Source organism: Trichechus manatus, unplaced genomic scaffold (assembly GCF_000243295.1).
Source record: "Trichechus manatus latirostris isolate Lorelei unplaced genomic scaffold, TriManLat1.0 scaffold00065, whole genome shotgun sequence".
NCBI classification, from domain to species: Eukaryota; Metazoa; Chordata; class Mammalia; order Sirenia; family Trichechidae; genus Trichechus; species Trichechus manatus.
Window position 1 is genome coordinate 4333520 of NW_004444001.1, and position 15187 is coordinate 4348706.

At 51.8% G+C, this 15187-nt stretch overlaps 1 protein-coding gene across 1 annotated transcript; it reads right to left on the reverse strand.

The window, feature by feature from the left end:
• Positions 1–363: 363 nt before the first annotated feature.
• On the reverse strand, positions 364–14571 carry KCNK17 (potassium two pore domain channel subfamily K member 17). Its single transcript, XM_012556416.1, has 6 exons — positions 14511–14571; positions 10011–10171; positions 8655–8829; positions 2803–3036; positions 1600–1673; positions 364–486 (listed from the first exon to the last, which is right to left on the reverse strand). Exons 1-6 carry the CDS (start codon positions 14569–14571, stop codon positions 364–366), a joined length of 828 nt encoding a protein of 275 aa, XP_012411870.1.
• Between the last annotated feature and the right edge of the window lie 616 nt (positions 14572–15187).

The following is a 15187-nucleotide window of genomic DNA, read 5'->3' on the forward strand; positions in this document are numbered from 1 at the left end:
ATAAAGAGCTTAGTTAGAACAGTGCCTGGCATATAGCAAACACCCAATAAATGTTAGGAAATAATGATAATAGAAGATGTTCCTATTTGAAAGGGAAACGCCCAATGATGCTGGGCCTGATCTTGCCTCAACCACGCTAAAGCCAGCAGCCAGGCCGGTGGGGGAAAGGCAGAGGCAGTCACTGGTGTTGGAAGTCGGCCCTCCCTCGACATCCTGGGAGCAGCCATGGACCGCCCCTTAGGCTGCCTTTGCACACTTGGCACGCACTTCCTCCTTTCTTTCCTCTGACTCATGGGTGTCCAGACCCTTCATCCTGGCCAGTAACTCAATGGTATCAGCCTGGGAGCCCCCCAAGGGCAGGGCTCAGTCCTTCGTCACTGCGTGCTCAGCCCAGCCCTGAGAGGGGTCAGCAGAGGCGCTACCTGCCACGCGGCTGCCGGCCTGCAGAGTGTCTGCCTCCTGTTCTTGTCCACTGGGTGAGTCTGGCTGGGGAACGGGAAATGCACATCATGGAGCTTCTTCTGCGCTGCTGCTCACCATTCTCAGTACTGTACACACAGTCAGTCACTCGTTTAGTCCTGGGAGGTTTAAGTGAGTTCTTAGCTCCATTTACAGAGGAGGAAACTGAGGCACAGAGATGTTAAGTGATTTGCCCAGGGTCACATAGTTGGTAAACGGTGGAGCCAGGATTTCAATCCAGGCAGGTTGGCACTGAACTTCACACCCTTAACCACTATGCTACACTACCCAGAGGGAGTCCTCTTTTCTCCTCTTCGGTGACCTGGCCTAGGTCGGTAAATGAACAAATGACTTGGTTCCTTGTCATACTCCTAGCCTGCCCCTGTCATATTATCGTCACTCCTGTTTCCCTCCCAAGGGACCATCTTTCCCTCTTGTCTATGAGATAAAGACTCACTGTCCATTCTATTTTATGATTTCTGTCCAGAGCTCTGATACTCTGCTCTTGTGCCCTTTTCAGATCCAGATCTCTCCAGGGGGCTCCCAACATGCGTCTTACTCCCCCCCTACCCCCCATTCACCTACCTCTCCACCCGTCTGCCTTTGCCACTTCTTGGATTGAGACCTCAGAGTTCCAGAAACTTCTCATTGCCGGTGGAGCAGACCTTGTGAGGGACTGGCCAATCAGAATCCTTCCTCTGGGCCACACTCCCACACAGCTCCCCAGGTTCGTTTCCTCTGGGGCAAGCATTTCTGAACATGGGGTAGGGATAGGCATGGGGGTGGAGAGCCCAATGGGGATGAGAGAGACTGAGTTCAGTGAGGCCAAGAATGAGGGGAAAGGGATCCCAGGCAAAACAGAGCTGGGACCACAGCCACCAACTCAGAGCACTCTAATCTCTCCCTCTTTCCCAGTTTTGAACTGCGAGCTCATCTTTCTGCAGTGTGTTAAGTACAAAGAATGCCATCTCAGACTTCTAGTAACCCCTTCCTCCCCTCCATTTCCCCAGCGCAGCCCTGTGGGCATCAGGAAGCAGGCATGGGCCTGTTGTTACTCCCTGGCGCTTGCTTCTGGGTCTGGCCTTGGACCACTTAGGGCCTGGCCAGACTGTGTAAGCTGGATGGTGCAACAGCCCTCACTTCTTCCTTGGCCCAAGGCTTCCCCTGGTCCAGTTCCAGGAGGGCCCTGAGGCTGAGGGGTTTGTCCATGGGAGCTGGGGAGAGGGGGGCACATGGAGCTCCCTGGGTCCTTGTGATGCTGCCTGTAGGACAGTGGAGGGGAGTTGAATCACAGGTGCTCACTGAGGCCAGGTGACCCTCGGGTTCTGGCCGGTACTGCCAGGGGCTCCTGGCTGGGCTTGGGAACCCGAGTATGTAATGTGTGTGTATGATGGGGACTACACCATTCTGTGCTACCTTTGTAGCAACCCTGAGTAAGAGGCAGCAGTATGCTCAGGATGAGAGGCTCTGCAAGCAGAAGTGACTCTGCAAACCCTACGTGGATCTGCAAACCATGGTTGTAGCCTTAGAATGCACAAGAAGTCTGGGTGCTGATCAGTAGGGCAGGGAGCGGCAGCAGGCTGGGGCCCACTGGTCTGCACCTGGCTCTTCTGGGTGTAAGTAATAAAGCAGGGATTTGGCAGCTGAATTGGCACCAGCTGCCCACTGGCTATATCAACCCTGAGAGTTAACAACTCTTTAGTAAGTTTACCTGGAGAGTCCCCAGAGGTGCCGGGGACCAGCACTCCAGCCCTTGATCCGTTTCCTCCACCGGTCCTGGTCAAACCCACCTGGGAAGGGAGTGGTTGCTCTCTGGATATGCTCCAGGCTCGGATGCTGCCTTTGTCTCTGGGTGTGTGTGTGTGAATTAGAATTACATTTGGTTGTGAGTGACAGAAAAACTCTATCAATAGTGTATTAAATGAGATCGATGTTTATTTCTCTCTCGCATAAATAAAGTCTGGTGGTATCCAGTGCAGGTTTGTTATGGTGGCTCTGTGATCCATCAGGGATCCAGGCTTTTTCGATCTTATTGTGCCACCAATTTCTAACATGACCTCTATCTACCTCATGGTGTAGCATAGCTGCCAGAGCTCCAGCCATCATATCAGCATTGCAGCCAGAAGTCACACACAACACTTCCTTGTATATCCCACTGGACAGAATTTAATGACATAGCTGCACCTAGCCTGAAGGGAGGATAGAAAATGCAGTCTTTAGTCTGGGTGGCCATGAGGAAGAAAAAGTAACAAATACTGGAGTATAACTAGCTGTCCTTGCTACAGTGCACAGCCCAAGTAGAGGTTTCTGGATGCTAGATGATTTCTGCAGGTTCCTTTGCACGGCAGGCCAGTTGTTGGGAGTGGGGCTCCGGCTCCCCGTCTGAGCCCTGTCTCCAGCTTGAGGGCTTGAGGTCTTCCTTGGAGCTGTGGTGGTAGCAGGAACACACCTCCCCTGGGGTCTCCATCAGAGAGAGGATCAGTTTGATGATCAAGGCCAGCCATGCCATCCCAAAGAGGATCCACAGGGACACCGTGTTCTTGTACCACACTGGGTACTTCCGGTCGGGGTCCATCCCTGGGGGAAAGGAAAGGTCAGAAGATAGAGGCCTGGAAAAGTTGGGACCACATTCCCAAAACAGAAATGGGGTACATGTCTCGATGCATATGAGCAAGTTGAGGGGTCAATGGGACAGACTATGGCAAGTCCAGAATGGTCTGCGGTTCCTGGCCTTGCGGTCACCTCCCTAGGATTCCAGGAAGGCTCCCTGGATTGGCACCTTGGGCTTGGAAGCTAAATTTCCTCATTGTCCTTCTGACGGGCTCTGTTCATGCTCTCTCCCAGCAGTTCTCCAAGTGTGGTCCCTGACCAGCAGCACCAGCATCACCTGGAGTTTGTTAGAGATGCACATCCTTGGGTCCCACCCGCATCCCCTGAATCAGAAGCCCTAGGTTGGGCCTAGCAGTCTGTTTTAACACAGCCTCCTGGAGATTCTGATGCACACTCTGTTGCTCTATTGTTCACCTGTTTCTGGTTTTGGCTTCCTCCTGTCTGAAGGGAGGCAGCTTGCTGGAGCCAGGGGCTTTAGCAACAACAGGGAACTGCCCGAGTTTGTATCCTGCCTGTTTTCACTCACTGTGTGACTCCCGTCCGAATGTCACTCACCTGGGAAGTGGGGAAAATAATTTCTCCCCCTTGGCTGTTAGGATGAAGTCCCAAATCCTACCTGAAGGCCCCCTGTCTATTTCTCCAGCCTCAATTTGCACACCCTTCCCTTGAGTGCCTTGCTCTTAGGTCCTGTTCTAGTTCCCTGTACTACACTTCTCTCCACGCCATCCTGTCCCGCTAGCCCCAAAGCAGCCTCCCTCTTCTGTCCCCCAAGGCTGGGCCCGCTCAGGCCCCTCTTTCGGACCCTAGCCCAAAGATGAGCCCGCAGCCTTGGAGCCAACCTCAGCTGCCAGCAGGAGCGTGATTCGATTAGGCTGATTGGGTTATGGGGCCAAGATTCCGCTGGCAGTCCCAAATGAAATCAGCAGTGAGCTAGCTCTCTGCCTCTGTCACACACCAGCTTGACTTGCTCCTGGTAACGGAGGGGAGGCGGCGTTCTTCTCCACTTTTATTTCATTTTTTTGGCCAAAATCATAAGTGGCAGGAGACCTGGCAGCTGGCAAGGCGCTCAACCGAGCCGCAAATGCAATTGGGGGAAGCAAGAGCTATGGGGCCAGGGAGGAGCGGGCGGCTGGGATCTGGGGGCTGCTCCAGCCACAGCCTTCAGGCAAGGACTGATTGTGAAGATAACACCCTTGTGGCTGCTGACATGGCACAATGGACACTGAGTGTCCAGGTAGTGGACCTCAGCATTCCCATCTAAGAAAAGAGTTCGACCCTGTTCCTGGAGGACAAGGAATGTTGAGAGATATGAGGAAGAGGTGGAGGTGGGGTTCGTTCCCTTCTCAGCTTGCAGAAGATTCTAGAACAAGTATTGCGTGAGGAACCCTGGCTTGGGAGTCTGTCCTAGACCTGTCCTTGACTTGCCTGCTCTATGACCTTAGTCAACTCCCTTTCCCTCTCTGGGCCTCAGTTTCCCCATCTGTATAAGAAAGATCCCTTGCAGTTGAAGCGGTTGAAGGCTCTTCTGTGGTCACTTGCCATGAGAGACTGAAAAGTGCTGCAGAGGGAGCCAGATGGGGCAGCAAATCTCTGGAGACCTGAGCAAATCTCTGCTGCCCCTGGGATGGCTGGAATGGTTTGCCTGGGCAGCCTCTGGGCTTAAAGCGCTCTCGCTGGTTTTGGACCAGGCCGCCTCTGTCAGGGTGTTTTGGTAGAAGGGGGCTCTGAGAGGCCTGGGCCCCATGTATTGGCCTTCTCCTGTCCTGTTGTTCCCCCAGGGCTGGCCAACAGGGTGGTAGGGGTCCTGATCAGCCCTCCTTGCTTCTATAGACACGGTTGAGTGGGTCTCAGTGTCTCTTCCTCCAGGTCTTTCCTCCCATTTCCAGAGCACCCATGCCTAGAGGGGTCTGCTCCCACCTTCCCTTGCCCTGTGCAGGGTACAGTGGGGCCTCAGGACATCCTCACAGAGACTCTCCCACCAACCCCAAATGGGCTTCCCAAGGTCCGTTTCTGGGGGTAGGGAGGTGTGTGTGAGCCTTTTGTCAGCTTTTCTCCACCCAGGACCAAACTTTGGGAGCCCTGGTGATGGGTGGGTGCCAAGAGACCCTAGCTGGGCATCCTGCTACCATTTCTCTTCCCCTCTCTTTGCACTGAGTGTCCCCTGAGAACCAGGCCTTTTTGATGGTGATCTGGAGCAAATTCTGAGTTTCAGCCTCAGGGCACTGGGGGGGGTGGTGTGGGGTTGGGGGTGGTGGGGCGGTGGTTGCTGCAGGACTGCCAGATCACACAGCCCTGGAAACCCTATGGGGCAGTTCTACTGCAATAGGTTTGGTTTTTTTTTTTTTGGTTTAGGGTCAAAGCTGCTACAGCCAGTCTCAATAGTATTTCATGGTGGCTAGAGAGGAGCCCTGGTGGTACAGTGGTTAAGAGCTCGGATGCTAACCAAAAGATCAGGTGTTTGAATCCACCAGCAGCTTCTTGGAAACCCTATGGGGCAGTTCTACTCTGTCCTATGGGGTGACTATGAGTCAGAATCGACTTGATGGCAATGGGTTTGGTTTTGGTTTTTTAAAGTATAGCACAAGGAACCCTGGTTGTGCAACAGTTAAGCGCTTGGCTGCTAACCAGAAGGCTGGCAGTTCAAGCCCACTCAGTGGCTCTGCAGGAGAAAGACCTGGTGATCTGCTCTCGTAAAGCATAGGAAACCCTATGGGGCAGTTCTACTCAGCCACATGGGGTTGCTATGAGTTAGAATTGACTTGACGGCATCTAGCAACAATCGAGTGTGCACAGAAGGGGGAGAGTCTGGAGTGGAGAGGGAGGCAGGGGCTGGGTCACAGAGAGGGCCCTCCCAGGCCTAGTTGTGGATTTTGAACTCTACCCTGAAACTATGGGAAAACACTGAAGGTTTGCAAACGGGGTGAGTGGGTGACGTGATGAAACTTGTAATTTTTAAAGGTCATAAGAGGCAAGGAGGGACAAGGATAGAGCCTGTACAACTTCGGGTGTCATCCTCGTTGTGGTCTGTCTGTATGGCACCCTCTAGGGTTGTACAGTACCCAACCTGTGCAGCTGTACACAAAGGCCCTGCCTAGGACTAGGGAAAACAGGGAAACAGCAGCAGGCATAGAGAGGAGAGGACAGATCCAAGAATCATTCTCTGAGCTGTGAGGGGGTGGATATGGCCCTTGGGACTACTAGGCTCAGTGCTCCTGAGACACCTCTCCACTCTGAGGGTAGAGATGGGAACATGACTCAGCCCCTTCCAGAAGAACAGGATGGGGGAGATCAGGAAGGCGTAGCATGAGGCCTTGCACATGGGACCCCTTTTCTGGGGGAAGAGAAGCCCAGGGAAGAGGATCCTGCACATGGAGGAAGCACCGAGGGGCTTCTTAGCGATGACTTAGCACTCGCCACATTTTACTAACAAGGGCACTGAGAGTGGGGTGGAGTGGAAGGTGGTTTGAAAATCATGTGAGTTTTGGAGCCAAACACATAGGAATTCCTAGTTGTGCAATCTCAGGCAACTATAGTGACTTGGCTTTTCTGAGCTTCAGCTTCCTCCTTGGTAAAATGGGGGTGATGATTAGTCATTTGCCTCATGAGTCAGTCAGTCGTTACCCTCTGATTTCCTTTCACTTTTATTTTCACTGAGCCTTTGGTAAAACCTCATTTCAATACTCCAGGCTGGGTTTTGTCGAAGAAGGAGTGAAGGGCAGGGTCTCCTCCCCACTTTAAGGCCACATGATCAGAGGGAGGGCACAGAGCCCCCCCGAGGCCAGCGTGGTGGTGGTGCCAGTGGCCACTGCTGATATGGCCATAGTAGATGAACCTTCAGGGCGGGGAGGGGAGGGGTGACTACAGGCTGGTCTCCAGTCATTTCTGCAGCCACATCAAGTGTCCACCTGCTGGGCATCTAGCCTCAGCTTTATTATAGGGGAGGGTGAGGGTTGGGGCTGGTAGTTTGCAATCAGCTGCTAGCCTAAAGGTTAGTGGTTTGAACCCACCCAGTGGCTCCACAGAAGAAAGACCTGGTGGTCTGCTTCTGTAAAGATTCCAGAAAAACAAACCCATTGCCAATGAGTCAATTCTGACTCATAGCAACGCTATAGGACAAAGTAGAATTGCCCTATAGGGTTTTCAAGGCCGTAATCTTTATGGAAGGAGGCTGCCACATCTTTCTCCTCCAGATCAGCTGGTGGGTTCGAACCGCCAACCTTTCGGTTAGCAGCCTAGCACTTAACCACTGCACCACCAGGGCTTCTTCCACAGCCATCCAAACCAAAAAAACCAAACCCACTGCCCTAGAGTCAATTCCGACTCACAGAGACCCTATAGCACAGAGTAGAACCGCACCAAAGCGTTTCCAAGGCTGTGAATCTTTACAGAAGTAGACTGCCACGTCTTTCTCTCTCGCAGAGCAGCTGGCGAGTTAGAACCACCAACCTTTCAGTTAGCAGTCAAGTGCTTAACCACTGGGCCACCAGGGCTCCTATAAAAACTTCAGAGATAAAATAAATACTTATTTTACTCATAACATTCACAGAATAAGAAATAGCTCTTGGAAGTAAAAAATACGATAGCAATCTACTCAGTATCCTTGCCAAAAATATTTAACCTGAATCTACTGGTGCCTGTAGATCTAACCCATAGTCTCCAGTAAATGCAGGGGGAAGAGGAACAAACGAAGTGGTATCAAGAGGAAACGTTTAGATAAATCCAGAATGTAGGACATTTGACAGCACAACTTGCCTAGATCCTTAAAAATCAACATTGTGGGGAAACAAGAAGATAGGAAGACTGTTGTAGATTTTATAAAAGACTGAAGAGCCAAGTGCTTAACCACTGCGCCAACAGGCCTCTTTAAAACCCTGTGGAGCAGCTCTCCTCTGTCACACATGGGGTCGCCATGAGTCGGAATTGACTCTACGGCAAAGGGTTTGTTAATTTTTTTGGGGGGGAGGGGTGAGGGAATAGGGAGTAGCGCGTTTCCTTATGCAAAGCCAGTGGCTCCCGGGGCCTTGCTCTTATCTGCGTTGGCTGGTGATCACTGATTCAAGCCCACCTTAGGCCCTCTCTCTGGCCCACACAGCCCTTTCTTACTGGCACTCAGAATTTGGCTGCCAATTGTTTACCAACATGGAGACTGGGGCTGCACGAGTCACCTGTAATCCCCAGGGGCTGTGAAATGAATATGTGGCCCCCAGCCTAGGAGCAGTGGCAAGGTTTGGTGTCTCGTTGCGGCAGGATGAGGTGGTGGTAGTGGTGGGGGGGGGAGACGATGCTGGGACAAGGACAAGGACAGGGCAATCTTATCCCCGTATCTGTTGAGCTCTAAGGATGACAGTCGGGTCTGTGGGGATGTGAGGACCTTACAGTGCCTGTCAAGAAGGGCAGGAGTCCTGCCTTGCAGCCCAAAGCACTGGGTTCAGATTCCATGGTTACTTTTTACCTGGGTAACCTGAGCCCTGTCACACTCCACAAAAGCAAGTGGGACTTTGAGTTCCAAGCCCCCCATGCCTGGCACACAGTAGGTGCCCAGCAGACACGTGCCCCACTTGCCCACCTGCCAGGGGGCTCCTCACCAATTATGTAGTCGCCAAAGCCCACGGTGCTGAGGGTGATGAAGGCGAAGTAGAAGCCCTCCATGTAGTTCCAGCCCTCCATGTAGGAGAAGAGCAGCGGGGGCAGCAGCAAGAAAAGCAAGAGGCCGGAGAGGAGGGCACCGCAGCCCGCCAGCCAGCGGGCCTTGCCCGGGTCCTGTGGATGCACGCAAATCATGCCACCAGCCCCTGTGCGTGGGCATGGCGGCAGGGGAGGCAGACAGCCTGGAGGGTACTTAGCTGGGAGCACTTTCCCCCAGTAAGAAAGGGGCTGCCCCCAGGGCCTCCTTCAGCTATTTTGTATTTTCCAGGTTCTAGGCAGTTATAAATTGAATTGTGTCCCCCCAAAATACGTGTTGGAGCCCTGGTGGAGCAGTGGTTAACAGCTTGGCTGCTAACCAAAAGGTCAGCAGTTCGAATCCACCAGCTGCTCCTTGGAAACCCTTTGGGGCAGTTCTATTCTGTCCTATAGGGTCACTATGAGTTGGAATTGACTCTGGCAATTGGTTTGGTTTTGGTATACCTGTGGTTATAATCCTGTCTGGACATAGGGTTTCTTTGTTATGTTAATAAGGCCGTATCAGTGTAGGGGTGTGTCCTAAACCTAACCACTTCTGAGTTACAAGAAAAGCAGATTAGACACAGAAGAAAATGCAAACGAAAACCAAAAAACCAAACCAGTTACCGCTATGAGTCCGACTCGTAGTGACCCTATAGGATAGGGTCTATAGGACAGAGTAGAACCGCCCCACAGAACTTTCAAGGAGCACCTGGTGGATTTGAACTGCTGACCTTTTGGTTAGCAGCCATAGCTCTTAACCACTACACCACCAGGGTTTCCAAATGCAAATGAGAGGAAGGTAAATGCTAAGCGAGGATCACCAAGGAACCAGGGAAGGCTGGGGCTACAGAAGCTCAGAGAAGAACCTTCCCCCAGAACTGACAGATAGGAGCCTTCCCCTAGAGCAGGTGCTCTGAATTCAGGCTTCTAGTCTCCTAAACTGTGAGAAAAACATTTTTGTCTTTTAAAGCCAGCCACTTGTGGTATTTTTGTTACAGCAGCACCAGGAAACTAAGACACAGGCCAAGACTCTGTCTTTGCGGCCTGGTGCTCCTCCTGTCTGCCCAGTCCCACCCATCTTCACCACTGACACCTCTTTAATATGAAAGCCCTCCATTCTGGACAGGGGCCCCCATCCCACCACATCCCCACCAGTGACCCTGATTCCCAGAAGTAACTCCTGCTCCCACCGGTGACCCATCCCCACCAGGACCCCCACCCCTCCATATCCCCTCATTCTAGAAGTGATTCCTCCTCCCTCTTTAGCACCCCCTCACCTGCAAGGCACCCCCCAGTCTGTGGGCACAGCGGTGCATGCCCCGCAGCATGAGATGGCCCAGGCGGTTGAGCACCACGAGGTTGAGCGGTATCCCCACCAGAGCAAAGAAGATGCAGAAGAGGCGGGCGGCCAGTGTCTGGGGGCTCAAGTTGCCATAGCCTGAAGAGAGACAGGGCACTTCAGGAGACCTTCCCAGACCAGCCCTGCCCACTCCTACCCCACAGCCCTACTCCCATCCCCCAGCCCCACTCCAGCCCCACAGCCTCCAGGGGCCCTCATTCCTGGCCCACTCCAGAGGTGGGCAGCTAATATTTATCAAGGCCTTCTTTTCATTTGCCAGGTACCTTCATGCCTTCATTTCATCCCCACAACCACCTTTCCTACAGGAGGGAATTTCTATAGAAGGTGCCTTCCTATAGGAGGGAATTTTCTCTGCTGGCATCCAGGGAGAGGTGAACCTCCTTTTGGTTGCTAACCCATCATTCTGCCTGCCTCCTCACTAACCTCTCCTCCTCCAGCTGTGGGACCTCCAATTATGGGTTGAATTGTGCCTCCCATGTTTGAGTCCTAACCCCCAGTACATATGACTGTGATCTTATTTGGAACCAGGGTCTTGGCAGATGTAATCAAGTTAAGAGGAGGTCATTCTGGTAGACCCTAATCTAGTATGACTGGTATCCCTATAAGAAGAGGAGAAGAAACACAGACACACAGACACATAGACACAGAAGGAGAATTCCACGTGATGATGGAGGCAGAGATTGGAGTTTACAAGTCAAGGAACGCCAAGGATTGCCTGCAAAGTCAGAAGCTGAGAGAAGGGCATGGAACAGATTCTCCCCTGGAGGCTTCAGAGAGAGCATGGCCATGCTGATACCTTGATTTCAGACTTCTAGCCTCCAGAACTGTGAAAGAATAAATTTTGGGTGCTTTAAGCCACACCGTTTGTGGTAATTTGTAACAGCAGCCCTAGAAAACGAATATACTCACCAAGTCCCATTCTCTGTCTTTGGGGTTCTTTTCATTCAATACTCCCTGGTGGGATGGCAGCTCTTAGATTCTAGCTCTGAGAGGATCCCCGTGAGGGTTTTCACCTCCCATTGTTCTTGGTCAGCCTTCAGGTCAGCAAAATCAGTGCATATCGATGAAGCCCTCATTTACCTTTTGAAGGCCAGGTGGCCAGAGCCCCATCTGAGCCACCTCTCACTTCAGCACGTCTTCCATCTGTCACCTCCTTCAGCCCTGGGGCACCCTGTGAGGGTCCTACAAGGCCCCCTGTGATTAGGCTCCCCTGAACCCTCTCTGACTTCACCCCTTTTTTCCCAACCTTCTCCAGTCACCTGGATCTCCTTACTATTCCCAAGCACACCAATCACACTCCTGCCTCAGGGTCTTTGTGCTTGCTAGTGAAAGTTCTTTCCCCAGATATCTGCATGGCTTGCTCCCTTATTTTGTCCATATCTCTCCTTCAATGATATCTTATCAGTGAGGCCTTCCCTTTCCACCTCATCTAAAACAGCTCCCCCCCATCACTATTGAGAAAACCCTGGTGATGTAGTGGTTAAGAGCTATGGCTGCTAACCAAAAGGTCAGGAGTTTGAATCCACCAGGTGCTTCTTGGAAACTCTATGGAGCAGTTCTACTCTGTCCTATAGGGTTGCTATGAGTTGGAATTGACTCAATGGCAATGGGTTTGGTTTGGTTTTTATCACTATCAAATCCCTCCACCATCTGAATATTGTCTGTGCACCTGTTTTTTTTTATTGTGTGTTCCCTTGCACTAGAATGTCAGCTCCCCGAGGGCAGGGACTTGGTCAGTTTTGCTCACCGTGGTACTCCCAGCACCTAGAACAGAGTCTGGCCCACAGTAGGTGATCAATTTTTTTTGTTAAATGGTTGGATGGGTAGAGGAGTGAACAAGTGAGCAAACCTGGGACGGAGTTAATAGATAATGAATGATTTCTGGGCTCAAGCCTGTCATACTGCCCCGGAAGTAGCTATACGCCTGCCAAACCCTCTGGTTCATCTGAGGCTTGGAAAGCCAGTCCTTACAGGGCACTGATACCAGGGTAATGGGAGTACCAAGGAGGCAGCCTTCTCCTGTGCTTCTTGGAACACTTCTCCCTTTCCTCGCGGAGTGTTCCACACATACCTCACCTCTCTTCCTCCTCTCTCTGAATTCACCCCCTCCCTGTGGATGTGTGGCCAGAATCACAGAATCATGAGCTTCCCTGTTGTTCACCCTAGAGTGGTTAACTATTTCTTCCTGTTGCTTAGAATTCCCACCCTATCTTGTAAACTCTGTCATGGATTGAATTGTGTCCCCCAGAAATATCTGTCAACTGGGCTGGGTCATGATTCCCCGTATTGTATAACTGTGTACCATTTTGTAATCTGATGTGATTTCCTTATGTGTTGTAAATTCAATCACTATGATCTAATAAGATGGATTAGCAGCAGTTACACTGATGAGGTCTACAAGATTGGATAGTGTCTTAAGCCAGTCTCTTTGGAGATACAAAAGAGAGAATCGAGCAGAGACACATGGGAACCTCATTCCATCAAGAAAGCAGTGCTGGGAGCAGAGCGCGTCCTTTGGACCTGAGGTTCCTGCGCTGAGATGCTCCCAGACCAAGAGAAGATCGATGACACGGACCTTCCTCCAGAGCCAAAAGAGAAAGCATTACCCTGGAGCTGATGACCTGAATTTGGACTTGTAGCCTAATAGACTATCAGAGAACAAATTTCTCTTTGTTAAAGCCATCCGGTTGTGGTATTTCTGTTACAGCAACACTAGATGACTAAGACACTTTCCAAGGGTAACCACTATTGGAAAAAAGCAAAACTGTTTCCCAGCCCTCAAATCCCAACTCTGCTGTTTACTAGCTGTGTGATTTTGGGCAAGTCATACTACCTGTCTGTGCCTCAGTTTCCTCATCGGTGACATGGAGGTTGCCATAAGGATGAGATCTCATGTAAAAATGGCGCTTGGTATGAGTAGACCGCGAGTGTATTCTACTGTAGTGTGTGTGTATGTGGGGGGGGGGGATCTCCCTTCCTCTGCCCTCCTCACCCTCAGACCTGGCACAGACAGCTTTAGGGCAGGACTGAGTGGAGAGGAAGAAACAAGGAGATAGTTCAGGCCAAGAATGGTGGGGCTGGGAAGAGATAGGTGGAAAAACTCTGGATTTGATGGGTCAAGGTCACGGGCCTGCGGTAGATGGTGGGAGAGGTGTGGGTTTCATACACTAAAGACCCCCACACATCTGGGAGGCCTGGCCCAACGTGACTCTGCTTCAATCCCTCCCCCGACCCCCATCCAACGCGCCCTGGAACTCAATAAATTCTGATCGAATGTATAGTTACTGAATTCATTAATGTGGTAGCATTGTTGAGGGCCCATTGTATGCGGAGATTTTTAGTGGACCCTGGGATGTAAAGATCAATTTAACACAGTCCCAGCCAGTCCTTCTAGCGGCCCTGCGTCATGGAGTCTGAGGACTCTCCAAGTCTGCTTATCTGAAAGCAAAGGATTACCCAGGCTTCCTTGTGGCCTCGAGAGCTGTTTACAAGGAGTATTGGCTGACTTAAAAACAGATGAAGAGTTCTCTGGGTGATCTTGCTTCACCCCACTCTGGGGAGAATACAGGCCAAGATATTGGTTTCATTGAAACGAGACAGCCACTGGCCAAGAGCTGGAAGGCAGTAACTCTGAGTTATCAGTGGTGTTAGCCTGCCACCTAGTGGTAAATTCCATGTCATGCAGGGACTGGCTGGAGCTGACAGTGAGGCCAGGCATCCAGGACAGTGGAAATGGCCCCATTGGCATTGTTTTGTGGGTTTCAGAGCTGGAAGGATCTAGCCTGGTCTTGTTCCTCCCTTTACAAACCATCCCAGGTGCTCTCCCTGGACAAGTTCCGCCTCAGCTCTCCTGCAGGGCCGGCTAGAGAGAAATCAGAGGTGGATTTGGTCCAGCTGCTCCCCCACCCCCTCATCTGAGGTAGGAAGGGAACCTGGGGAGGATGGTGATGGGGATGAAGGGGAACGTTAGTGAGCTGAAGAGAGATGTCTCATCTGGAGTCAGGCGGATGGGTGGGATGGCAACCACCTCTCCCCAAGGCTGTGAAGAGGAAGTCACCCCTCTCTCCTCCCCACCAACTACCAAGCGTTGAGTGGGCTTGGCTGAGAAGACTCAAACACTTTCAGAGCCCAGAGACATCTTTACTGCCCCTTGGGAGACCTTCTGCCTCTTGAAAGTCTGTGGGAGGCAAAAGTCCCCTAAAGTAGCGCTTCTCAAACTTGGAGATTGCACAGGAACCCCCTGGGGATCTTGACAAAATGCAGAAACTGATTCAGTAGGTCTGCGTGAGGCCTGAGATTCTGCTCCTTAGAGTAGCAAGACCCTAGGTAACCCCTCCAAAGAACAACCAGCCCTACTGCCCCTCAGGGACAGCCACATTTCCCAGTCCCACCCACTCCAGTCCGGCCAGACGCTTACCAATGGTGGTAATGGTGGACACAGAGAAGAAGAAGGAGCCCACGAGCTCCCAGCGCCCCATGCTGGTGGTGTTGCTGAGGACAAGGGTCCCGCTTTTGTATGCTTGGACGATGCCCTAGGGGAGAGGCTGCAGTGATCACTGGGCTCTGTGGGGTGACCTCGCCCCCAACACACACACACAGATACACACACACACACACAAGTGTGTGTGCATATGCTCATGGGCTGTTCTTACAACTACTCTTCAATCCCAGCCTGAACCAGGGCAAAGCAGCTCTCCCTCTCCAACCAGGGGCTCCCCAGGGCCAGAGACCATGGGAACAGCTCCTTTCTCTCTCTTCACCCCAGAGTCCAGGTTAGCATGGGCTCTGTGAGCTTTCTTTGACTGGTAGAACAACCATTCATTTTCTCCCCTGCTCACTCACTCACTCATTCATTCATTTGCCCTCCCATTCTTGCAACAAGCACTGGGCCAGATATGACATGTGGTGCTTTCAGGGGACCCAAAGATGAAAGAGACATGACCTCAGCTCTCCTGGGGACAGAGATCAACTTAATGAACTCTACTACAGTGTGGTCAGTGTTGCTCCAGGCATTAAGGAGGCAGTGCAGTTGCATGATCCTGGGCAAGTTACTCAACTTCTCTGAGCCTCAGTTTCCTTATCTGTAAGATGAGA

Coding starts and splice junctions, on each gene's coding strand:
- KCNK17 (XM_012556416.1), bottom strand. CDS start 14,571: ATGGGGCGCTGGGAGCTCGTGGGCTCCTTCTTCTTCTCTGTGTCCACC. Junction 3,037..8,654: donor CTTTGGCGACTACATAATTG/GTGAGGAGCCCC, acceptor CCTTTCCCCCAG/GGATGGACCCCGACCGGAAG. Junction 487..1,599: donor AGCCTTGGGCCAAGGAAGAA/GTGAGGGCTGTT, acceptor CCCGTTCCCCAG/CCAGACTCACCCAGTGGACA.